This window comes from Botryllus schlosseri, chromosome 5 (genome assembly GCF_051294905.1).
Source record: "Botryllus schlosseri isolate E-star chromosome 5, Bs_hap1, whole genome shotgun sequence".
In the NCBI taxonomy this organism is placed as follows: Eukaryota; Metazoa; Chordata; class Ascidiacea; order Stolidobranchia; family Styelidae; genus Botryllus; species Botryllus schlosseri.
Genome location: NC_137240.1, coordinates 15535436 through 15560447, shown reverse-complemented (window position 1 = coordinate 15560447; position 25012 = coordinate 15535436). Strand labels below are relative to the sequence as shown.

Sequence of the window (25012 nt, the reverse complement as noted above, 5' to 3'; positions counted from 1 at the left end):
TTACGTGGTACTCTAGTAGGTATTGGCTGGCTGCACTACATATGAGTGGTTATGATTTTATCTACTTCTGTGTCCTATTAACAGTTTTCAGTTTTTTTTTGACAATACTGGGCCTGGATTACTTGCTGGGAAATCATTGAACTTCTACTTATATTTGAGCAGAAATTTAACAATACTTGAGCTCCAACGATAACTACTTTGACGACATTTTGGGGCCGAGTTTACGGCGATGTCTAACGTAGCCAAATTCGAATTGTTGCGGCATATGAGATATCCAACATGCTGATTGGAATCCTTGCGTAATTCCAGATATCTTGGCAGATTCAGAAGCCAAATACTGGAGACGACTTGGAATCTCACTGGCATCATCGTTTCCATAAAATAGTTTGTTAGGCATAAAATAGCTCGATCGAAAATATAATTGTTAGTTGTAGTCACGTAACCATGTTATCTGCTCCAGGATGAAGCGCGTTCTGACATCTCCTTACCGATTCTTCCACCGCTTGCTGCATCAGCAGTTTGCCGCGGTCACCGACGTGTACATTTACATCTTCCTTTGCGACGTCATCAATTTCATTATTGTCATCTTCGGATACTGGGCCTTTGGAGTGAGTTGCACGTTGTGTTCCAAGTCACGTATGTGTTCTATACCTGGTTCATTTTTCTGCGCAGAAATATGCGTCCAAAGCTACTGATGTCGTTTCGAACATTGCCGCGAACAGGGTGCCGACTGGATTTTTGGTGATGCTTATTATTCAGGTGAAATTTTTCATTTCTTATTGCAAAGACTCGAAAAATTTCTGTCCGAGTCATTTAGTATTCTTCATAGTCCAAGTCAAGTCATTTTGGATCAGTGACTCGAGTCAAGTGCCTCAATGTTATTTCAGTTTGCGATGATGTTCATCGACCGGGCGCTGTATCTCCGCAAAAATCTCGTCGGCAAACTCATTTTCCACGTTGCCCTGGTGATCGGCGTTCACGTCTGGATGTTCTTCATACTTCCCGCGATCAACGAACGGTATGTCGCCTTTTTCGAGCATTTCTGCCAGTATCGGGTCCTTCAAGAATGTTGCACCCAGAAGGTTTCTTCACAGTGACTGAATCATGAAATGGAAGCTACAAAATAGGGGACAGCAGATTTGGATAGATTTCTACCATCGTTACAGTCAGGATATAATTTGGATTTTACTCAAATAAGTGACTGGCGGTACTAAAATTGAACATCGCTTTCATGACTATATTCATTGCAGCATAACTTTTTCATGTGAAGATTTTGTACGTGCCCCTTAACAAGAGTTAACAGCACAATGAAAAGTATTTATACATTATATTGATATATTACTTCACATTGTGCCACTAAGGGGCACACCAAAAGTCAGCAAATGTGTTCTTAAATGTATTAGTCAAGTTGTTTTTATGTGCTCGCGATACTGTGGAATAAAAAATCTTACCTGGTAACCAAATAAACACGTCTTGCACCTACCATTGTCGTTCAGCCCGTTCTACACGAATCATGTCGCGCAGACTTGGTATTTCTTCAAAGCGGTCTACTTCCTGCTGTCGTCCTACCAGATACGCTGCGGATATCCGAAACGTGTGCTCGGAAACTTTCTGACCAAAGCCTACGGCACGGCAAATCTCTTCCTTTTCAAAGGGTATGACCTTGTCGTTGAAGTATCGGTTTATGGGCTGCTGCAGTATTTGTATGCTTTTGACGCAGGTATCGGATGATTCCCTTCCTCGCCGAGTTGACGGCGATTATGGATTGGATGTTTGTCGACACGACGATGGGCACGGGAGAATGGTTCAAGTTCCACGCGATTTACGCGGAAGTTTTCGAGCTCAAGTGCTGGCGCGTGTTTGAGCAGGTATACAGGCTAGCGGCTTTCAACTCAACCATCAGCTTTTGAGCTTGAGAAAGTTGATGATTCTGTCATAGTGATATTACGCCTGTTATGCGTGGTTCTATTGAGGTTTCTGGAAGGCAACCTTGACTCGATTTTGACCGTTCAGTTTGTTTTTTGAAAGAAATGCAATTTCACTGTATGCTAGATTCTATTATACTGTGAAATGTCGCTAAATTGTTCAGTCATATTTTGTTCAAAAAGTCATAGTCGCCTTTACTATTACTGATCTGAAGCGAGTTGTTGGCAATTTTCAAATAGTTTAGTACAGCAATTGCGTCGTTGTGGGCAAGTAGGCAGAACATACTTCGGTATTTCGAAAAAGTAGAGTACTTTCTAACGGCTTTTGATCGCCTTTGGATCTTTCTTTTGATAGCATGTTTGCAATCCATCTTGCTAATTTCTTGATCATGAATTGTGCGTTTACACTGCGATAGAAATGTATCATCAAACACATTCACCGACTCTTTTTTTCTTGTTCAGAACTACCCATCGCCGCGGGCGACCGCCACATCAAAGTTCATCAAGTACTTAGAGGGAGGCTTGCTTGTGTTTTTCCTGGTTGCCATCATCTGGTTTCCCCTGCTCTTCATGAATATCGCGCTGACCATCGGCGGAGTCACCAACAATCCCACTCAGTTTTCCATTCAAATTACGGCCAACACATTCGAAGTTAGTCGACGATTTATCTCGTTGATTGCAATCCTCGACTAATTGAAATGTGTTTTAGCCGCTGTTTCAACTTGTTGCCGACGCTGACAGTATTCAGCCGTGGAGCCAGTCGCGTTTCGATTCACTCGTGGAGCAGTATTCCAAGGACGCTGTATGCTCAATTATTTTTTATTCATATCGGCAATTTCAATTAGTTGAGATTTGGACTGGGGCCCTTAGTCCGCCTCAAATTTGCCGGTAATAATGCAATACTGCTTCCGATATGTGCGTAAATAATATATAATATGCCTCTGACGGTACTTGGGAGTAATTTCTGTGCTATACTGCAATAGCTTTTGCTATTGAATCATTTGGTAAATCTTGTATAGTAGTACTCATTGGGTGATTATGAGCCGTTGTGATAGGAATGGTTACAGTCACTGCGTAAGTGCGTAAGCATAACAGGAGGTTTGATTCTCTTGATATTGATCATTTTAGCATTGTGAGTGATGCTGTGTTGATCATGGATACCTGTTTTGAATGAAAACCGATTGAAATCAGGGATGTTGGCTCAAGTGTAGTGTGAAAAACGAAGAGTGTTGCATTAAAATACTATGATAGAACAATTTCAGCGACATCAACCTCTCTGAATCATTGACTATCATAACTGCGTAGCATACAACTGGTTGTATGAACCCTTCTCTATTTCATGCATGTGCATAAAAACATAGCATACTAACATTAGAAATGCATTTATTTTCGATGCGCGATGCTTGACTCGCGGGATGTCAACAAAACTCAGATTTAGGTCCCTTTCTGTAGGTTTTGAGAATGCTGCCAGATATACTTATCATTAATTTGCAATAAAACTCCCAGTGAATGAGAAACTATTACTCCTATTGTCAATGTAATCCAATCCAACACTACTGAATTCTGTTCCCTCATAACAATTATAAGAGTGACGACTTCATTCGGGCCACTAAATATCGGCTAGAGATGGCCGGTACTAATATTTCTAGGGAGACAGATATAGGTCGAACTCTACATTTGTATATGTCACAGACAGCTGCTCTCTTCCTGTCTTCGTTTACGGCATCTCAAGTTGTATCGGTGCGATTTGACGGACAGTCTAAGACTGTGTGGGCCATCAGTCCACCGCAAAGGGACACGCTATTGGAGAAACTCAACAGTAACAGCTCCAGTACCGTGTCGATCGACTTCGAATGGACTCTGTCAAGGTAATAATCTGACCACGCGTCGCCACTTTTGGGATTTCAGGGTGAATCTTCGGAACTAATGACCAGTCCCACCTCAAACAGGTTTAATTTTCGAATATATATCCAGTTACCGTGATACAATGGCTCTCTCTACTGCAAAATGCAAAGCGTAAAAAGATATATTAGTTTCTTCTTAAAGAACCAGGGTTGTAACAAAGTCACAAGATTCCAAGTCACAAGTCAATTTTACTTTTATAGTTTTGACTTGAGTAAATATCAACCGAAGAGTCCAAGTCATAGTTTTCACTGTTCCTCATTGAGTTCCTCTCTGTTTAACAGATAAAAGACGTTTCTGAGCCTATTTTTCAAGTATCGGCCTCGATACACCAGACTTGAATCGAGTCATATTAGAATGTCCTGAGTCATATTGGTCGAGTCATCACCTTCCGGCTTTGAGATGATGTGATTGTCATCCCCAATCTCTTGCAGAAATCCAGAAAGAACCGCGGTGGTGCAATCCATCGGAAACAACCTTGTGCAGCTGAACCAGAGCAATCCGTCGCGGCTGCAGTTGTACAACCTTCTGAAAACTCCTGGCGTCGTCGAATCGCCCGCGTAAGACCTCGTCAACCTTGTGCTATATTACTTTGCGGTTAATGGCACGGTTTTGTCGCAGAAAAATACTTGGGCTTTTCCCGAGATATATCTACGGCAGCGAAAAGACGAAGTCCCTGCCGGCGTATCAGCTTCATTCGACAAGTATGCTTTGACTTTGCTTTATGTGTTCACACAATACTTTATTGACTCAGCTTACATCCGTTATGTTTGCCAAATAGTGCCAGACGTGTTTGAAGTAGTCAGCTTTGGTACTCGAGTAGAAGTTAAGAGTAATGCTGTAAACTGTATACTTAACCGGCTGCTTTTTCCCGAAAATTTTGCTAACTGAAAAACACGACCTTAATGGGATTCGAAACCAACAAGTAATATAGCCTTGAATTCAGAATTTCAACGCCTAACCAACTAGGATACGAAGCTAGACAAGAGAAAAGCAAGTATTTCACGATGAACACGCAGTCTGACCCTCCCAGACCGCTTAAAAAAACTGATACGTCAAGTGGAAGCAGTTGTACTGAGGATGCTTTTCAGATAGTATTAGTCGGTTATATTGGCCGTCTCTGTGGTACTGGGGATTTGTCAGGCGTTATTTTCAACGACGATTCTTTCCTAGATCGCTCTCTCATTTTTGTCGATACAAACATGACGATCCGTTACGACGAGAGGGATAACTTAACGTCGTGGTGGCGCATTTACGAATCATCAGAGCAGCTCACTGCGTCTTCTTCGTTGGAGATTGTAATATTGAGCGATAAAGTTTCCTCTTCGAGTCTCACGTTTCTCGTTGGTTACGGGTAAGTTGTGATACGATGCTATAAAAAATTGGGAGCGGCTTGCATGGCAAGGCCGTGAACAGGACTGATACTACTCCCCGCATTATGTCATCACAGACAGTTCCTTTATGCTTCGTCTTGTGCAGTTTGGGAAGGAAAAAGAATGTCATTTTATAATTAATCAAATTAGAAGACAAACATGAAGGGATCACAATCATTTGTTCACACAACTCCCATTCGATACCATCGTAGGTTAAATGCTGAATTCAAAATGCTTCCATCGCTCTATGAATAGGTCAGTCTTAAAACTTGATAAAAACCAATATGAACGCCTAAATAATGATGATACTGATCACTGTTGTCTGTTGATGATGTTCAATTTCGAGATGGGAACTTGGCCAAATTTGATTGTGAGCTCAAAATCTCTAGTTGTAAATCTTTTGTATTACTGCCATCTGTGCATCGATCTAGGATTTTGGCTTGAATTATTAAATTTGTTGTGTCACATCTCGTAAAGATCTACACTTCTTATCCAAGATGTGTATCGTCACAAAAGTTGTTCATATCATGGAAAGAGTTCATCATCATTGTACTGGATATAATTTTATCAAATGAAGCAGTCTCATCGGCTCCGTTAAGTACATTGCAATGAAAATACCATGAGATCTTATCGAACTAGCCGCTCTTGTTGAATATAAAGTATTATGCAACTGCACCACCACTATTCCAATATACATATGTATCATAATAATACTGACATTGTTCAATGTCGTTCGCAGAATCGTTGGATTGTACGTTTCCATTGTTCTTGTCGTCGGAAGATTTGTGAGGTCGATACTGATTGGGAACACAAACACTATCATGTTCCAGTAAGTAGTCAATGGCAGTATTCTTCTTCATCTCTCTATATGAACTCAGCTAGAGGTTCTATGTAGCCACTGGTAGGTATGGGAAAAATCTAATACCTGGGAGATTCAATATGGAGTAAAGTGTCAGGCTTTGAGTATTTAAGTACCAGTGATTATGATATCATAACGATTTGAATGACTTCGAAGTTTGCATATGTCCCACAATAAAAATGCTGTTGGGTACATCCCATCAAAATTCCCAGTTATATCGTTTCCACGAACGTTCGTGCGTATCCTATTGTGCCCAACCCTAATCACTGGATTAATATCAATAACTCCGCAATGTCCGAGTCTGTGAATTACAGATATAACATAGCCATAGCATGCAGTGCCATAGCATGTACTCGGAAGTATGCACTAACAGCGGATTGTCCACTGCCTGTTAGCTCTATACTTGATACCTTCAGGTCAAATATATCATCTACATATCTACAAATTTAATGTTCAAAGCTTTATGAAATCGATTCACATGCCTTACAGTGTATTTCATCAATAATTTGCCATTTTCAGAGAATTACCGCGAGTTGAAAGGGTGTTGCAAATCTGTCTCGATATCTATCTGGTGCGAGAGGAGAGAGAATTTCAACTGGAGGAAGATCTGTATGCCAAACTTATCTTCTTGTATCGGTCGCCAGAAACTATGATACAGCGGACGCGGCCGAAGCAAGATTGAAAAAAGGGAAATCGTTCGAAGACATTATTTCAACTATAGTTTGATCAGTTGCATTAGACGATTTGTTTTTTCTTACTCATTGCCTCAGTCATCCTGCATTACATTGTTTTTCACTTCAATCCATGGCTTATTAAAATAGTTCACCATATCATGTTCGTAATGAGCCGATGAATCTTCAACAAATTGCTGTTTTCGCATTCTCATATGTTGGTGTGTGGGTGTAACTGACAATTTTTGACATGGTACTACAGTATGTTGTATACACCAGAAACTATGATTTGTAAAAGTGTACCTTTACCGTGAATATCTTCTTAAATTACTAGTTAATATTGAGGCAGCATGACATTCAACTGAATTCCTTTGTTACTCTGGATTGTATAATTGAATTATGAATATTAGTGTCATTCTTTGTCCTCTAGTAGTGAAATTGTGCCAACGTTTATTGGGATTAGTGCATTGTGCTCGAATCTTGCACTGTCTTGTAAGTAAGCGGAGTCGTATCACATACGACAAATCAAGTGCCATTTTTGTTATTGACGCGTTACTGTGCATGTCGGTCTTCTGAAAATTTGTATTGCTGCATGTGTTCAGCAATAATGGCATGAAATATTAGTGATTTGTGAGAGGTGTGACTGTGGGAAAGCTGTGGTTTTGAGTTTAGCAGGCTGACAGCAAATCAGGTTAGAATTCAGACATGTCCTTATCAGAGGTCGTTAGTAACGAAGTACTTTTTACTCAAGTAGGTTTTTGCCCGCTTGCACTACTTACTCAAGTGATCGTGTTTTATACTACCTCAACTTGAACATCTTTAAACTATTGTCGACAGTTTAGATTTTGGGACTAGCTGTCATCGCTCTCGTGAGTGAGATTGTGACAAAAACCGCGTGAAATCCCCCTTGGATCACGGTATCTAAATATTTATCGAGAGATACAGTGTCGTTTTCAGAGACTCTCGTTGTGGATCCAAAGACTAAACGCATTCTCACTGATGCACATATCCGTATTTAGTACCATTGCAGTATTCAAACTCTGGAATACCGCAAGAACTCCGACTGCTGTTGGTCTATTTGCCTCCTGACTTCATTTAGAACAAAGTCTGGCAAGACACAATAAATCTACGTTGGGAGTGTGCATTGGAGCGTGTCCGGTTACTAGATGTCAAGAGAAAAAGGAAATGGTTACGCGCGAAATCCGTTCTGCAATCTAGGGTATTCGATGAACCTGGAAACACAACATATTCAGTAGGTAGCAGTTTAATTTGCGATGAGGAGATTGTACGCTCTTTGACACAATAGCAGCTGAGTTGGTTGAAAGAGACCCAGGTGTGGATGCGCTTACTCTTGGTAGGCAATTTGGTCGGGAGAAGTGACGTCTATATATTTCGAGATCGTTACCCGTGTTTTGTTACGTCAATTAGTGAGAGGCACAGTTGGACTGGAAAATTGTCAGCTTTTGATAAAATTAGATTAGAAATACTGAATTCTCAAAACTTCGTCAATTGAATTGGATTAAATTGAAAGAAATACTAACATACTAAAATACAGTTCAGTTCGTATCAAAGTTCATTGCATAAGCCTATGCCTCATTTCGCGTTCACAGTGTACAGTTTTCCTGGAGCATTTTTCAGGAAAATAAATAATTAGAATAGAATTGAAATTTTATTATAGAAACATTTCGCAAGTTGAATTAGAATTAAATTATACCATTTTTTTGCTATAATTAATCCAATTATAATTAGACAACTATAATTACTATAGTTATCCAAGATGAATATGTTACGCATTTGTTTCATTGTTGAGATTTCGTTTTAAGGCATACTTACTGTAGTTTTCATCTCCACATACTCGCAAGGCTTATGACGAGGACCTCATACGCCATGAATTGGGAGTCGAATTTGAACATGTCCCCGAACAGACCTCAAAGAAATCGAAAACGGAATACACTGATCTACTACGGCGACGACGAGGTATCCAGCGAAGAGGAGGGGAAGTTCAGAAAGAAAAAAGTCATGAAAATCACAGACAGCCCTCTCGCCAGCTTATCTGAAAAACAAGAACCTGAATCTTCGGATGTCGAAAGTGTCACCAGCGTCGATAGAATGCACCCGATAGACTCGGATCAAGCCACTTCTTCCTCCATGCTCTCCCATAACGTCTCAAACACTGCCCCTGACCGCGTTACCGCCAGAAAAATCGGCGTGAGACTGAAAAATCTCTTGAAACTGCCCAAAGCTCATAAGATGTGCATTTTCGAGTGGTTTTACTCCAACATAGACCGTTGTCTTTTTGAAGGCGACAGCGACTTCATCGTGTGTTTAAACGAATCGTTTCCGAATCTCAGTAAAAAAGGTCTTACGCGCGCTCACTGGTCAAAAATCAGAAGAATTATGGGCAAACCGAGGCGGTGTTCCGAAGCGTTTTTCGCGGAAGAACGCAACGCTTTAGAGAGCAAGCGTCAAAAAATTCGAATGTTGCAACAGAGGAAAAATGTTCTTGAAGACAATGCTACCTTCAGCGATCTCCCCAAAGAAATCCCGATGTCTTTAATTCTCGGGACTAAAGTCACGGCCAGGTTACGGGGCGCGCACGAAGGGCTATTCACTGGCACAATCGACGCTGTGGATGTCACAAACTCATCATACCGGATTACGTTCGATCGGAGGAATATCGGAAGTAGGGAAGTGCCTGATATTGAAGTCGCAAGTGAGGAACCACAAGAAACAATCCAGCTGCATTCTCTAATGGAAAGAAAACGGCCTTTGTATAACGCGTTCTCGCCTATGCAATCTGAATTTCATGATGGTTACAACAGCCCGCCGATAGAATATGACCCTGTTTTAGGTCAGTCACCAGCTCGTAGTAAATTAGCATCCTTTCCCGGTGGCACTCTAGGCGGATTCCCGGTTACGTTTTTGGTTCAGGTGGCCCGTCTCTCGAAAATTTTAGCCATCAAGAAAGACAATCTGGAGGTTTTAAAAGAGATGAACTCGCAAGCCGAGAAAAGTCAGTCTTACGGCGAAACTTTGCCGATCGAGTTCCAGCGTAAGTACGCGACCGTTATTATCGATCTCGAAAGGTTGAACAAGGATCTCAATGCTCTGATATTGGGAATACAGAAGTTCTGTAAGGAGTTATCGCCTGAGAGTACGATACTCTGCGACCAAGTCTCTCAGATTCGGCAATCGGCCATGGATACCGCGGACCGTATGGTGGACTCCAAGAATCAAACGACCAACGGAAAAAACGCCGTTAAAAACAGCAGCCTGACTAATTTAGTGAAACAATTAACTGGCATTATGATGCAAATACGGTTTTTACGAGAGAACAATGCCAATCCGTTCGAGTTCAAAGCGATTACAGACACGATGAACAATATCAAACAAAAAATTATGAACGAGAACACGGAATCTTTTCAAAACAATGTCGAAATTCACATTGCTCATATACAAAGCGGTATGAATCAAGCTTGCAAATAATTGGCCCTCAAAGCAACCCTTGAATACCATCGTATATCTCTGTCCCAAAGAACATGTGAATTGAAATATAGCGTATTGGCACTTCATGATGTTAACCTGTTGGATGTAGATGGTTTGAAAAAGTCTATGCAAACATCATAGCAAGCCAAAACTTGAGTTCATATGCTTGAATGGATGCATCTGCTATATATTCGTTGAGATTTTGAATACATTTATCTGGTGCCTTACAATCGAGTGTGGTGTGGGGCTCTACTGACTGGGTTAAGAATGCACTGCATGATTTCATTTTATCGTGTTTTGTTAGGCACAAACCCTCAATTTTAGTCGATAGTTTTCGCTGGTCAGCAATGTGATGACTTCTTATACCGTTTGCGATTTCGAATCATATATGCCTTAATCCATCTTCATAACCATATCCATACCCTCAACGAATGCATGTGTCTTGATGTGACATGCCCCAGAGTTTACCTTGCGAATTATCGTGCTTTGCAATACTCTTGGACCTTCCGTGTAATCCTGTCTTTAGGTGCCTATGTGTCAGGAGTAGAAAATGTAAATTGCTTCAGAATGAGGAACTCGTGTTTGCTCTACTGTGATTTGTATAGAACTTTGACATTTGTGTGAACCAGATTGTGTGCATCAGTTTTAGTTCTACATAGGGTCAGGGACACGATGATATCAAATCATCCTAATGGTTCGGATACAGATTTTGAAATTCATGATATTAGATATTGTTATTCATGTATCGCTCGTGCATTGTTTGGGATGTTTTAAACAGTGAGAGGAGCGCATATCTATTTTGCAAAGCGCCGTAAACACTTTTACTCATTGATTTCTCGTCGGCAGCGGTATTTGTGACAATCCATATGATTTAACGAAAATTTTATCTTTCTCTTATGTTATAAGGGAAAAGTGGTACTGTACTGTAATAGGTATAAGTTTGGCTTAGCGATGGAAACCGTGCCTGCTGGCGACATACTTTCAGAAGATAAAGAAAATCTAATGGAGGATCTGCAACAGAAAGACGTTGCTCTGAATAAGGCCGTTAAAACCGCAGAAAAACTACGGCTTGAGAACATCTATTTGGAGGAGGCGTTGGAAAATTTACGAAAGGAACAATCGGCGGTGGTTGAGAATTATGAGCAAGAGAATCATACCTTGAGGAATAAACTTTCTGTAAGTACAATTGCGCAGAAAACTTTTGGCGGCGGCTACTCGAACCACCTCTTCATACTGGTCAAGGTCGCTCAGAAGCAGGCCCGGTGTCGTTTTACAAATTCGTGAGCCGTGCTATATGAAGGCAGCTCAGGAATTATAAATACGGATGTCCGCCTACTTTAAGACTTCTAACCTGGATAACGGATCCATAAGAAATGGCATCTTTTCTAGTAACTAATTCCGGTCATGCGAACGAATCGAAGTAACCTCAACCGTCACATTGAATCCTTGTGCATATCGTATTATCATAATTTTACACCAATAAATTTCTTTCAGGTAATCTGTCATAAAAAAACTGATGGCTACTGAACCTTAGTAGTACCTATACCATGGATGCGAATTCGATATCATTGCGAATTCTATATTGTTGTTGTATATCCGGCCCAGCTAGTTCCCGAATTTTTTGTCCTGCCCATGAGCCAAAATATTTACATATAAAATACACATAATAAAATAGGGATATCATATCTACAGAATCATTTTTAATTTGATTCATTTCGTCTTTAAGCAACCACTGTACTCGTGTTTTGGAAAAATAGCCAGCAAGTCGTTTGAAATACCGCTGCTAAGAGAATTCTGTAGAACTGGACCCCAGTGTTGTTTCAAACCTTCTCCCCCAATTCCTTACCAGGTGCACGAAAAGTTGGCGTCTCAATACGAGTCCAGTCTTCAGGACGAGTGTGATAATTGGCAAAGCGAACGTCTCAAGCTCGAGGAACGCCTGGTGAGGCAGCACGGCGCCGAGCTTGCTGCGCTTCAACAGCAACTGCACGATGCCAACAGCTTGCTGGAACAAGAGAAACTGACTAGCGCACAGCGTGAAGACACTATCGCGATCAAGAGTGAACAACTCGCTAAGTTGAAAAAAGAAGTCCTCTCTATGCAAACCAGGTAAGTAAGCACTTTTAATAGTTTTTGGGTAATATACAGAAGTGGTCAAAGTAGTTGGTGTCATGAAATTCTACTCAATTACAAGTAGAAATAGTGATTCCCGGGACAGGTCAAAAATGCTTCAAGTGTAAGGAGAAAATCAATTGTGAAAAGTATGTAGGTCAGTAGTTTCACAAAGTAGATTTGGACGTAGGGTAGCAGTTGATTGGAGATGGATACTTTGAAAATTGTAGAGTGTGTATATACGCTGCAAGAGCAGTACTATGATACTAGCCGGTATAAGATTTGCATTAACTGGTGCCTGGTTTCAGACTCGGTATCTCTTCATAATAGTCAGACTGTATTTTAAAAATATGGCGCCACAGCCTACTATCCACCCATCAACTCGCAGAACCATGCAGGACCAACGTCTTGGTCCTCATTACCTTAGGAACCGATTGTCATATATATCAAAAATCAAGACCTTTGTCATGCCACCTGATTTTCACAGAATAATGCTCTCTTGTCGTGATAGACATCGAAGCATTTTTATTCCATGATACCTATAGTAGGTTATTTAGAACTTACAGGATGCTTCATTCTATGCTGACACTGTGCGGTGTTTCAGTTTAGCCACCGTGGCCTTACGAAGTGCCACACATATTTAATTTGTAAATTTCATGACGTCTTGACTCTTGTACAAGCATTGACCTATTCGAGCTATTCAAGTCTGATCCTTTACGCCTTGTTTGCCAGCTTGAACGACACGCTTCAAGGCGAATACGCAGAACTCGTAAGCGAAAACTGCAACCTGAAGTTGGAGGTACAGGAGGCCGTGATGCGAGAGCATGAACTGACTCAGTCCGTCGAACAACTGCAGGGCGAGGTGAGATGAACAAGTTTTTACCATGAAAATGCACTGAAGTTGACTCACTGTGGCAGCCAATCATTTTGGTGTGAAAGCTACCTTGGTTAACATTGGTGTTAATTCATTTTAACTGCACAAACACTCATCTCCTTTGTAACCATGCAAACGAAATATCTTTACTATCTTAGATTCTCTATAGATGTAGTGAGATTAGCATGTGAAGTTGACCCCATCTAAACTTGAGCAATAATCTAGCCTGTGCGTGGGTTTGCCATAACGTATCAGTGATCTGAATGATGATTTGGCTGAAGTTTTATGCCTGACGCCGTTCCTACCACAACCCTGCCCAACCATTTACCTGAGCATGGGGCTGGCACTGGTTTTTGCTCGCCAATGGCTAAGTTCTGAGAGACAGCCGGCAGGAATCTCGTCTGCAAAATCTGACCTATGAGACGATCGGTGTAACGGTTGAACCATATTGGCCGCTTGCCTGTAATGATTATACGCATGTAAAGAAATACCCGCTTGCCACAAGTGTTAAATTAAAGAGGCAAATATTGGTATTTTCTATTGCCTTGCGTGAAAATATGCCGCATCCCCACACCACTGTTCGATCAATTTCGTCACTGCTAAGCTTCCGTTATTCATTTCTTATTTTGTTGTCAAGATGGAATCGTTGAAAATGAAGGAGGAGAATTGGAAATATGAGAAAGAAAGAATACAAAATGAATTGTCATCTTGTTACGAAATGATAGAGGTATGTTTTACCCCTTCATATTTTCACGTGGATGCGATTAATGAAGTAAAAGACATGTTTGAGATCACTAATATTATTATTAAATCGCCATTTGATTTTTAATGGATACAATATTGAGACATTCGTACAAAAGGTTTATAAACTGTCGTCATCTCGTTAAAGATATGAGAGATGGGAGGAAATTCTTTACTGCAACTGACATGCTTTGATAATGCGCATTTGACAGATGGAACACACCAAATAACTTCATAAGGCTAGGACCTTTTGAGGAATTCTGATCATCGATGTTCAGATTACTGGAAAATACGGGTATTCCACAAAAATGTATGCAGGATAGAACACGGTTGGTTTGCGAACGAGAATCTATCAATTATATAGGTTCAGATACCGAATAGGCACGCACCCGGATGTCTTGCCTGCTACCTCTTGTCGTAATTACCACTATGGCCACCACCTCTGTGTGTATGAAAACAAACTCTTTGGAATCACGGCTGCGAAGCCGTCATATTTTCGCAGTAGTGACTTGATACGAAGATCGGTCGAAATTTGTTGATATGGTGGTGCTGCCGGTTTTCAGAGCTGTAGGGAAGAGAACACGGAACTCCGAGAGAAGATAAATGCCGGGCAAACCAGCAGCATCGGCACCAAAGGGAATTCGCTCTTCGCAGAAGTGGAGGATAAGAGAGTTCACGCCGAGAAAATAGCGATCGGGTAAGTATCTGATGCTGTAACCCAGAGGTCTCAAACACGCGGCCCGCGAGAGCATTTTGAAATTTCAAGTAGTCAACATATATTCAAGTGACATATCCTTTTTAGATATAAGAACTTGGAGTTCATCCAAAAACTACTATAAAAATCACTGAAATCGCAACAATTTTGTTTAAAATAGACAGGGGCTACGAGAAATCTCATTGGAAGGAAGGGGTACGATCGCTAAAAAGTTTAGGAAACACATTACAATGGCTCAATAATGATTATATTTAAGTTGTTATTGATATGTTCCAATAATAATGGAAGGCAAAATCTAACGTTGATTTAATTTGACTTTGGCGATAACAATAGCTTATGCTTATCACGACTATATCAAAACCGGGATTAGGCCACACCGCTCAAATGCTCTAATATCAGATCAATCTTCAGTACATTTTAAAATATTCCACATAAAATTGTAGCACGTCAAAGTTACCTACTAGCTGCAATATAATAACCCGACAGTTTTACGATGTCATGGTGCATCCACTCGTATGACGTCTTTAACTCATTAATTAAAGAAATTAGGTCCAGCACAAAATCAATTTTATTCAAATATTTTAAAACGTGATATTTTTCCAATAGTAAATTACATTTCCACGGTGTTTGTGGAATGCCTGTATATATACAAGGTCCGTCAAATAAGGCCTACTTGGAAATTATGCATCGAAAATCCCTATTATACATGCTGCGGCCCACGGCGTCATCAAAAACTAGGAAATTGGCCCGCGAGTACATTTGAGTTTGAGACCTCTGCTGTAACCAGTGATCCTATCCCTAACCTTCCCTGGCAAAGTGCCATATATCACGATCCATGCTTAGATTCAGTGAAACAAATTTTCGAATCTATTAATACAATATTGATGCAGCTTTCATAATAATAATAATAGCTATTACATTTCCAATCTCAAATTCACCAAGTGCTACAATTCACGCTCGTATTCAGTGAAGCGTTCATTTTTCCATCCACTACAATATTGATGCATGGCTTTCATATTTAACCCTTTCGCTGCGGGTGGATCCTAGAGGATCCATGCACAGTTTTTCACAAACACGCTTCAATCAATTAACGACATCTTGCGTTGTAGGGGTCATAAACGGTTACAATGATCTTCTATAAATAGCGATTGTCGATACGCATACGACCAGCTATATATAACCCATTGCCTTATGGCATAACCTGTTCAAAATGCAGATTGAATACAGAAAAACGTTTCCCGCAAGCTCAGTTCGCCTGAATGAACGCTAATCTTATAATTCCTTATATCTTCCGTTCTACAGGTCGTAAGCAGACACAGTTGTCGTTTTAGAGTAGTTGTTGATCGCAAGAGCTCATTGCAACCATAATATCGGGAATTAGTTGGATAGAACACGCTTCAAATTGGTGGGAAATAAAGCAATATTCTGTTACGTGAAAAAAGCCATGCACGTATGAGCATTGCCGCATAAGGCCATATACATTCACTTACGATTGTCTTATACAGTTGAATGTCACACACATAGTTAGATGCAGTCCATAACACTTCAACAAGATCAGTATCACGAAGGTTGGTCTTATATAAGTTACACGACGCCAGTGCTAAACACAGCAGACATGGGTGTGTAAGTTGGCGCGAGTGTACGGTACTTGCGCCTGTAATAACAACATCATACAGACAGCTGAATCATCCGTTTTATATGTTATACGAAGTTACTGTAGACTTCAATGAATTGATGTTGATCATATGCCCATATACTGACGAACCTGTATCGGACATTCGATGTGTAGAACACGTTTCAAATTGATATGAAATGAAGCAACAAGAGAAATCGCGCGCCTATGAGAAGTGTCAATCAAGGCAATATATTTACTTACGATGGCCTTGTGCAGTTGCAAATTGAATATTTTGTTAGTTATGTACGATCAATAGTATCTATAAGATCAGTAACATGGATTTGGACTTATATAACTGGACCAGGCATAGCCAAACAAACACGAATTACAACGCGCGTTGCCTCTATCGCGATGACGTAATCAGCGGCGGCCGTGAGTAACGCTTATAACGAAAACTTCCCACTGGCGGTGCGCTCGGCTGCGTAAAGATTTCAAGCTCAGTAATGTCTGGTTTGAATGCCGAAATTGATATGTAAGACAACTACATGGTCATTCACCATGGGAAGGATTATGTATCACGTCACGGGAAAACGAAAAACAAATTTCTCTTTCACTTTTGAGAAATCGCGTAGACTGGTTTCAATATCATCGTCACCTCTCTCGCCTGAGCCTTCTGAGTAGCTCAGTTGGTTAGGCTTCTATTTCCTGATCACGGCGATATATTGGGCGTTGGTTCAAGTCCCGTTGTCCGCGTTTCATGAACTTTTTGGTTGATGCATTAAAATTTGGCCTGGAGGCCGACCGCGGGAGTAGGGTTAATTACAGTCATTCCATTTCCAACGTAAAATTCAGTACACCGTGTGCAGCAAGTGCTGAACGCCTGAGCAACCTTGGGTGCACGTTGTGGGATTCAAATATTCTATGCGAAATTTGAATGCGTGCTGAATCTGATTTTGTCAGTCGTTCCGTTTTCAGTCTCTCCGCCAAATACAAATCGACGCAACGTGAAAACGACCGACTGCGGCATTATGTCTTGAAGTTGAAGGTATTTTTAGGTTACCTCGTCGACCTGTTTTCGATCCCCAAACGCCTTTGCGTTTTTCTTTGACAGATGCAAATTTCGACGTTGCTTCAAACGAGTTCGAAAACTACCGACGAGCGTCTGGTGAAATCACTGGATGACTCTCTCTCTAGCAGCCGGGCAGAGAATACGAAATTGCTGTCGGAACTGAAAGCGCTGCGTGAACTGGTGGGTGATACGTTGTGTTGTTTTGGGATTGAATGTTGTCTGCTGGGGTTCTGTGACATGACCTCTCTGGAACAGGCCGCGGGTCTGTTTGGCAGGTCCGAGTCCAAGTCAGCGAAGAGAGTGTCGAGTCCGAGTCATGGTATTATTACTCGAGTCTAAGTCCTTGTGTTGATTGATCAGTTTCCAGTTAAAGTCATGTTAAATCCACTTTTTATCACTCTGTTTGGTGATATGTAATGGTTCGCATTTATAACATACTAATTTTCCTCACTTTGAGCAGTTTCTGGTCGCATTAGTGTGGTTAATTTATTTTTCTTCGAAATTTCAATGAAATATCGGTCTTGGCTGTCTGAATCTCAAGTCATATGACTTGGTTCGAGTCATGCGCAATGACTCGAGTCGAGTCATTTCCGTATTTTGAGGAAATGACTCGAGTCAAGTCTAGTCCTCAGAAAATCGTGACTCGAGTCATTACAACCCTGGCTGCGAGTGTGTATCCCATGAAGTCAATACTACGTTTGGATATCGCTCCACACCGTGCCGCGATTATGGACTATTGTTATGTCCTGTTGTAATTTAGCTCGAGTATAAAAGCGCCTTACACACGCGTTTGAAGAGATTTATCGCTAAATCTACTTCGCATCAACGTCTGAAATATATTCGTGTGTCTGTGGATTCCGGAAGATCTCATACCCCCATGACCGCACTTCCAGGTTACGAAGCCTGTCAGCTAATCCTAATACTTTGATTAGCTCGACTTCTACTTCAGTCCAGAAAAATCTTTTCATGATGTCCCGAGTGGCCATTTCAGATAGCTGGTCGTGTGTCCTTGTTTCCAGCGTTATTTAGAAGTTTATATGCCGGTTTGTGGTTGATTGACCCACTAAGCTTACATATCGTCTTCCTTTTATATCTCAGGTCGATAATCTAGAAGAGGCCAAAAACAGTCGCCTGGGAGACAGTGGGCCCGTTGCGAAGATGATGGAGAATGAATTGAAAACGAAAAAGTGAGGCTTTACTGTCTAGCGGCTGGTGTCGTTGAACTATTGTTGTCTGGTAGGGTTGGGACTTCGGGATCAAATTTGAAATCGGGATTTTCACTTCTCAATCCCGGGATTTTCCGGGATTGGAAAAGTAGTAAAATACACATACAAGTCACTCAAACAACACCTAATTCCTTGTAATATTGATGCAAAAACATAAGAGCATCAAGAGTATCATCGTTTAGACCAGGGGTCTCAAACTCAATTTGTTCGCGGGTCAATTTCGTAGTTTCTGATGACGCGGTGGGCCGCTGCATCAAATAGGGGTATAATGTGTCTTTCCAAGTAGGCCTTATTTGACGGACCTTGCAGACTGGCATTCCATACACATTGTGAAAATCTGATTCACTATTGTAATATTCACGTTTGCCACGAAAAAGTCATATTTTTTTAAATATTTTATTAAAAATATTGTTGTGCTTGGCATAACTTGGCGAAACAATGAGTTATGGACAGTTAGACACCATGCGCGACGATAAATGTGCCATGTCATCGTAACAGCTGTCGCATTATAATTTCGCAGCTAGCGTACATTTGACATGTGATAGCGATTCAGGTTTTTGGAGTGGTTTTAGAGTGACTTTCAAGTTCCGAAATAAGAAATTTTCCAGTTAAATATTGTCGAATACTTGAAAAGTCAAAATGTCGACGCGGGCCACAAAAAATGTTCTCGCGGGCCGCGTGTTTGAAACCACAGTTTTAGACAATCAGCCGAGTTTGTGACACTGCTTCATTACAAAAAGAAGAGATATTGTGCTACGTAAGCCTTGGTAGATGCTATTTACAAATCCTGGGATTTCATTGTGAATAATCCCGGGATCGGGATTGCTGCAAATCCTGGGATCCCGGGATCAGGATTTCCCGTGGTCCCAACGCTATTGTTTGGTCATATCAATTTACCTGCGTGATTTGAGTCGTTTTGAAAATAAGACTAGTATGGCTGAGTTATTCACTATTGGTTTTTGTGCCAATTCGATGCTCTGCTAGCATTTTTGAGTAGTTGTAACTGCCTGAAAATTAACATACATTTGAGTAAACGGAAAATCGTCATTTCAGTGTAGCGTAGCCACGGCGTGCTTGATTTGGCTGCGATGAAAGAAATGTTCTCCGTTGTGTTTAATTCTCTGTCAATATGCGTCAGTGACGAACTGGCAAAGGTCCGCGAAGAGCTGCGACTCAACAAGATCTATTCGACGCTCGAAGCCAAGAAAGTCACCGCCATGCAGAAAGATATTTTCGAACAGGGCAAGCTTCTTGACGCGGCCAACGCGGCCCGGTACCGACTCCAGCTGGAATTCGACAAATGGAAAATGAACCATGAAGGTGTTCTGGATTTTTGCGTCTCTCTTCTATGCGATTCTGCGCCCCCTCGTTGAATTTCAAATCGCGACTTCGTGCAATTTCTCTTGGGTTTAGTACATCTTTAAATATTGTGGCCGAATCATGAAGTTCGGTCCGCATTGAAATATTCTGTTGTTCACCTGAGTTCGGTGATATGTATTTGAGTGCGCTCGCTTGTCTTGTAGACGGTAAGAAGATGGACCTGGACTCGTTCGCTTCAGAAAAACTGCCCTGTAGAGAAGCCTATCCACAAAGTGACCGCGGTACATGCTGCTTGTTATCGTTGCTTGTTTGTGTTTCATTGATGTTCTTTTGCCTACAGAAATGAATAACAATCGCTTCGAAGAGCGTGTTTGCGGTAACGAACCATCTACGGACAGTACCGAAAATAATGAGAACGGTAAACTTATTTGTACTGTTTTTCTGCGAACAGAAGCAAATTTCAGTAGTATCAAAGTTATTCAGATAGGCACCCTTTTCAAGTGACTCAACCGTTACAATCTGGTGTCCCGCTCCTAATATCTTCGTACGTGCATTTCACTCTGGTGTCGTATGTGGGGTGCTTGTTTCATAACAATCTTTCATGGGTGTAAAATAGATTACTATTGGATTCAAAAAAGGTATAGCTCATCTGCTCATCTTCCGGAACAAAGTATAAGTTACCGTACACATCAGACATTTTGACAGGTTCAGATTGACCGAGACAATTGTGTATTGTTGCGAATGCGATCATGTGACACATATTTTGGCGGCGTTTCCTGGTACTTATGCGCCTATCGGACGTTGCAGTCTACAGATAAATATATTGTAATATATTCAAGACCACTGGCCGTGACTGTTGACATCTCAGTGCGTCCGCAGCGCCCTATGAAACAGTTTAGTTTCAATCAGATGTCGTCAGTAACTACGTACTTCTGCTTTTTCGAAGTACGCAAGTAGCTTTGATTGTGATTTTTGACTACTTTTACTCTACCGTTTTCTGTTTTTTAGGCTATCTACTTGTGCTTGAGTAGGAAGTTACGACATTACTTTACCACTATAGTACCACTGATTACTACTTGACCACCTTGATGACCAACCACACTTTTTTTTCTAACGAGGAATGCATGTAAATATTTGGTATTCTGACACGTAGTCATTTGTCAGATCGATTTCTCGATTTATTTCTATCCACCCATCAAAAGACCTTATGCTCGTGTTCCTTTTATATCAACTTTGATATCACACAGTTTCAGATGTCTCGTCCAAAACAGAGTTGGAAGACGCAGACAAAGAAAACGAAGCCCCGGCCGGCGACACACCCAAGGTCAGAGCTCCGGCAGGGAAATGTGTGTCTGAAGGCACAAGCACGAAACACGGCCGACAGCCTCTGGCTGAAAAAACAATCGAGCACAAAATCACGGAAGACGTGAAAACGGAAGCCAATGTGAATAGTGACTGCAAGGAAACGGGGAAACCTCAAAAGAGGCGGGGTTTTGAGAATACGATAGACACGGCTGATTGTAAGCAACAGTGAAAGGACCCATTTTGCTAATGTTTGTACTGAAGCCACGTTAACTTACAAAGACCGATAGATGCGTTGAGACAATACCTGGGTTCACACACTGCAATTTCTCGCTCATTTGCTCTGTTGTTCTTTGCCCCAATTTACTGCTGCAGAGCGTCGTCACCGCGAACGCCTGTTTATTCCGAGTTTTTGCGCTTGTCATAAGTAATGGTGTGTAAAAGTGTTCCCATGATGGGGCTAACGCTGGATGTGGCGAAATTCAAATTCTGTAATCACTGCCTATGTATTGCATTATTGTTCTGTCTATGTGATCAAATTCTTTTCACTGCCTTTCTTCTTACGCCGTTTCTTTAATATTATCATCACTCTGATTCCAAAGGGGTTTCATTGAAAAAGTACTGAAACATGGTAGCATCGCAGCTGTTGAGGTATGAATTTACCTAACCCATCTGCTTTTGTGTCTGATGTCTCAAGTTTTCGAAGTTCCTGTCAGTTCCAAGCAGAGTTCATCAAGGTTTCCCATGTAGAAGTAGGATAAAACTTCTTGAACACTCGTATAGGTTTCGTCTACTTGCACCACTTACTCTCGTGCTTTTAGATACTGTTAAGTGAATAGTAGTTTTTGATGATGAGTTCAGAGAGAGAGAGAATTCTTTTATTCGTCAACCATGAAATATAGTATAGGCGATATCCATTGTCCACAAACATTCACGTCTAATAGTACATTTTTTATATTCTACACGGTATAGACTGGGAGACCCGATATGACCGAAGTCTTCTAGGCCTGTGTGCTCCGGCGGCTGAATGTAATTTCGCGAGGTGCATGGCCGTTAGACCCGAGGCTCTCATTGCCCACTTCCAAGTCTTGTGTTTAGTAAATTTGTCGTGGCCTGTAAATAACTACCTTGTAGAAATTGAGTAGGCTATGCTTCAACTTGTTCTTGAGTATTTCCCAATTCATGAGAAGATTCGGATGAGACATCGCAGACTGTCGAACGTAACTATATGTGCGCGTTTTGATGGACTAGAACCCGTCTAACACCACCTGACAAGGTACCGCGACTAAACCAACCCTACCGAGTGCCCAAAATAGTTTTTTGAAACTGACAGTGCGTGGATCAAGCGGCTGTAAAGTCTAAAAGATCAACGACTTATTCAATAAGCCGGAGCATATGGTGAAGGAAGATGCCTTTTTTCGCACCATCAACGTGTCAGGGCGCCGAGCGCTGAAGAAAGAAGGCGTGGGTACCAGTTTTGCGGGTAAGTCTTCGGGCCGTTAGTAGTTGCACATACGGAGTGGCGCTGCCGTATTTAAATGGATATATATAGACTCGACATGCACAGTGCACACATACGCTTTATTTCATCTCGCACCATTAATCGGAACACTTTGTTGAATGGAAATATCTCGCGCTGGTTCCGTACGTGTCACCGAACCTAAATTTATGTCCGGGCAGATATCCCGTATATTGAGGTAACAGGCCGTTCTTTACGTATATCGAATGCGCTTGCGCCCAGGAATCTCTTTCCTTCGTAGTGGGCGGTCGCTGCCCGCTCACATCAACATCGACTAACGCGTTCGCTTTGAATGATTGCTGTTCGCGAGTGAATTCTTGCAAAGCGCGTTTTGTGAGACGTGGGTACCCTAAAGCAAACCTGTAAAGTTAGATAGATGGTTAATTGATTATGCATTTATATGTATACGAACGTGAGGTGTAGGCAATCGCAAGCGTTTACGAGGGACCGCCAAATCAAAAATTCGTTGTATCGCATGCAATTTTGTAATCTTGTGAATCGATGAAAATAATACTAAAGAATGAATGTCATTGAACATTATTAATGACTTGCCTTGGTCGCGATCGTGGAATAAAACCCGTGTATCCGGACATGAACGTTTTGTCGGGGTCATGTTCGCTCATAAAATAGGGGGATATTGAATGCTGCGTCTGATTGATTGATACGTAGGGAGCGGCGTCCTTCTGCTTCCGTACTAAAGGCGGTTTCTTTCGGTAAGCCGAACTCTTTAACCTCTCCTGGTGCGCGATGCGCTGGTTGTTGTGGAACTGAGAGACCGCATTGTCACATATTTGTGCGTATCTGTGAAATTGTCGCGTATATTACCGGATAAAAAGTGACTCACCACGGAGAACGCTTTTCGGTCATCCTAGTTAGGTTAGTCTTACCATATTTTGGAAATCTAAAAAGAGGACGCTTTTTCAAAAATTTGAGACTTGCAAAACCAGAGAAGAATTCTCAAAAACCGGTGAATTTTTTCCCACTTTGTGATCGGTTGACTAAAAAAAAAAGTCTTCTTTTCGCTCAGGGCTAATATCACCTTTTTCGCTCCGAAATACCCGCCGGAGCGTCACTTCTGTGCTAATTTACGGCATATCACTCGCAATTTGCTCTAAATCTGACCTAAATTTTCAAATAAGAGGACAAAATCTCAAAAAAGAGGACAAATGGGCGTCCTCCTAGGACACTTTCAAAAAAGTCAAAAAAGAGGACAAATCCTCTTTAAAAGAGGACGTATGGTAACCCTAAGTTAGGTAAATAGCTAAACACGGCCTATTTCATTCCCCAAAATTGATCACCTGCTTCCGAAGTGGTGCTCTCCTGTTGGAATATATCCGGTGTACCCCGGTACCATTTTGTGAGTTAGTTTATGATCTCCCCAACTCAGTCTTTTTAGGCGAGTACAGTCGTTCACACTCGTTGTGCCGTCATTATCGCCTTCTTGATCTGGAAACAAATCCACAAGCACCGATTTTCGCGATTTGGACACGCTTCCATCTTTGAGCAGACGAGACGTAGTCTTTCCGTATGTGTCTCCAAACTGGAAGTTAAACTGTGGCGTATACCCACAGTACCCAGGAGGGTAATATGGCTCGGAATATAAGCTTAGCTTCTTCCCTTGCATTTTCGGTGTTTTAGTGAAGGAAGATATAAAATGTTGCGAGTAAAAAAATAGACACGTATTGTTGCGTCACAAATGGCTACACTCGACAACAACACCCTCAGTCCGCACTTCAACCGTGATTTGAACCATAGCCTTTACAAACCGCTATGTGCCGTAAGCTGTACTTGATATTCTTGTATTCAACCATGCTATGATCCTACGAAAGAGTCTCAATAATTCCACTGTCATCACCATTATCATTTTGATCCACCCGAGATACAATGCGATGTAATGAACAGATAGGAGGATGTCGAAACGACGAAGTAAGGTCTTGCAATTTAACATTCAAGTCTGCCTACAGCTATTATCATTATTAATGCCTGATATAACAGCCGTCGATCTTGATTTGGTGTCTGGCGTTCGACGATCCCTCGTTCTTTTCATTGTATTCTTTGCATTAGTCCGTCATCGGGTCTTTCTCTGGGCATTTTTTAACGCCGCAAGAAAAGGTACAGATATACTCATATCTAGGCAAGTAGAATCCAAAGTAGGTCACCATCACTTTGTTTTGCACGTACTGCTAAGTGCTAGCCCACGCCGTCTTGACCAAAGTCAACCGTGGCATTGGCCCTTTCTCACTCATGGTTCAATGATCCGATAAAAATCCGGACTTCTGAACGCCGACTTCGAACTCGGTCCG

General features: G+C 41.4%; 4 protein-coding genes across 5 annotated transcripts in view; 3 read left to right on the top strand and 1 right to left on the bottom strand.

Annotated features, from left to right (window-relative positions):
- The window catches only part of LOC145439197 (piezo-type mechanosensitive ion channel component 1-like), a 46232-nt gene extending 38862 nt beyond the window's left edge, over positions 1–7370 (top strand). Inside the window, 13 exon segments of the mRNA XM_080316687.1 lie at positions 461–608; positions 673–759; positions 888–1018; positions 1497–1655; positions 1721–1868; positions 2388–2576; positions 2635–2727; positions 3618–3793; positions 4262–4387; positions 4449–4531; positions 5001–5181; positions 5940–6029; positions 6579–7370. Of these exon segments, the coding sequence (XP_080172813.1) occupies positions 461–608; positions 673–759; positions 888–1018; positions 1497–1655; positions 1721–1868; positions 2388–2576; positions 2635–2727; positions 3618–3793; positions 4262–4387; positions 4449–4531; positions 5001–5181; positions 5940–6029; positions 6579–6741 (1774 nt within the window). The 3' untranslated portion in view covers positions 6742–7370.
- Positions 7371–7890: 520 nt separating this feature from the next.
- LOC145439209 (protein lin-9 homolog) lies at positions 7891–11128 on the top strand. Its single transcript, XM_080316705.1, has one exon. It carries the CDS (start codon positions 8597–8599, stop codon positions 10214–10216), a length of 1620 nt encoding a protein of 539 aa, XP_080172831.1. The 5' UTR covers positions 7891–8596; the 3' UTR covers positions 10217–11128.
- Positions 11129–11167: 39 nt separating this feature from the next.
- Positions 11168–21791, top strand: LOC145439208 (protein Spindly-like). 2 transcript variants are annotated; one of them, XM_080316703.1, is made up of 12 exons: positions 11168–11392; positions 12066–12325; positions 13061–13190; positions 13840–13929; positions 14507–14640; positions 17249–17318; positions 17385–17522; positions 18441–18529; positions 19707–19888; positions 20092–20169; positions 20229–20306; positions 21136–21791. In XM_080316703.1, exons 1-12 carry the CDS (start codon positions 11168–11170, stop codon positions 21420–21422), a joined length of 1761 nt encoding a protein of 586 aa, XP_080172829.1. In that variant the 3' UTR covers positions 21423–21791. The 2 variants fall into 2 exon arrangements, with proteins under 2 accessions (XP_080172829.1, XP_080172830.1); XM_080316704.1 differs by lacking the exons at positions 20092–20169; positions 20229–20306.
- A 966-nt stretch (positions 21792–22757) lies between these two features.
- Positions 22758–24509, bottom strand: LOC145439210 (ciliary microtubule inner protein 2B-like). The gene is made up of 3 exons (XM_080316706.1): positions 24008–24509; positions 23262–23510; positions 22758–23069 (listed from the first exon to the last, which is right to left on the bottom strand). The coding sequence occupies exons 1-3, from the start codon at positions 24331–24333 to the stop codon at positions 22790–22792; spliced, it is 855 nt and encodes a 284-aa protein (XP_080172832.1). The 5' UTR covers positions 24334–24509; the 3' UTR covers positions 22758–22789.
- Between the last annotated feature and the right edge of the window lie 503 nt (positions 24510–25012).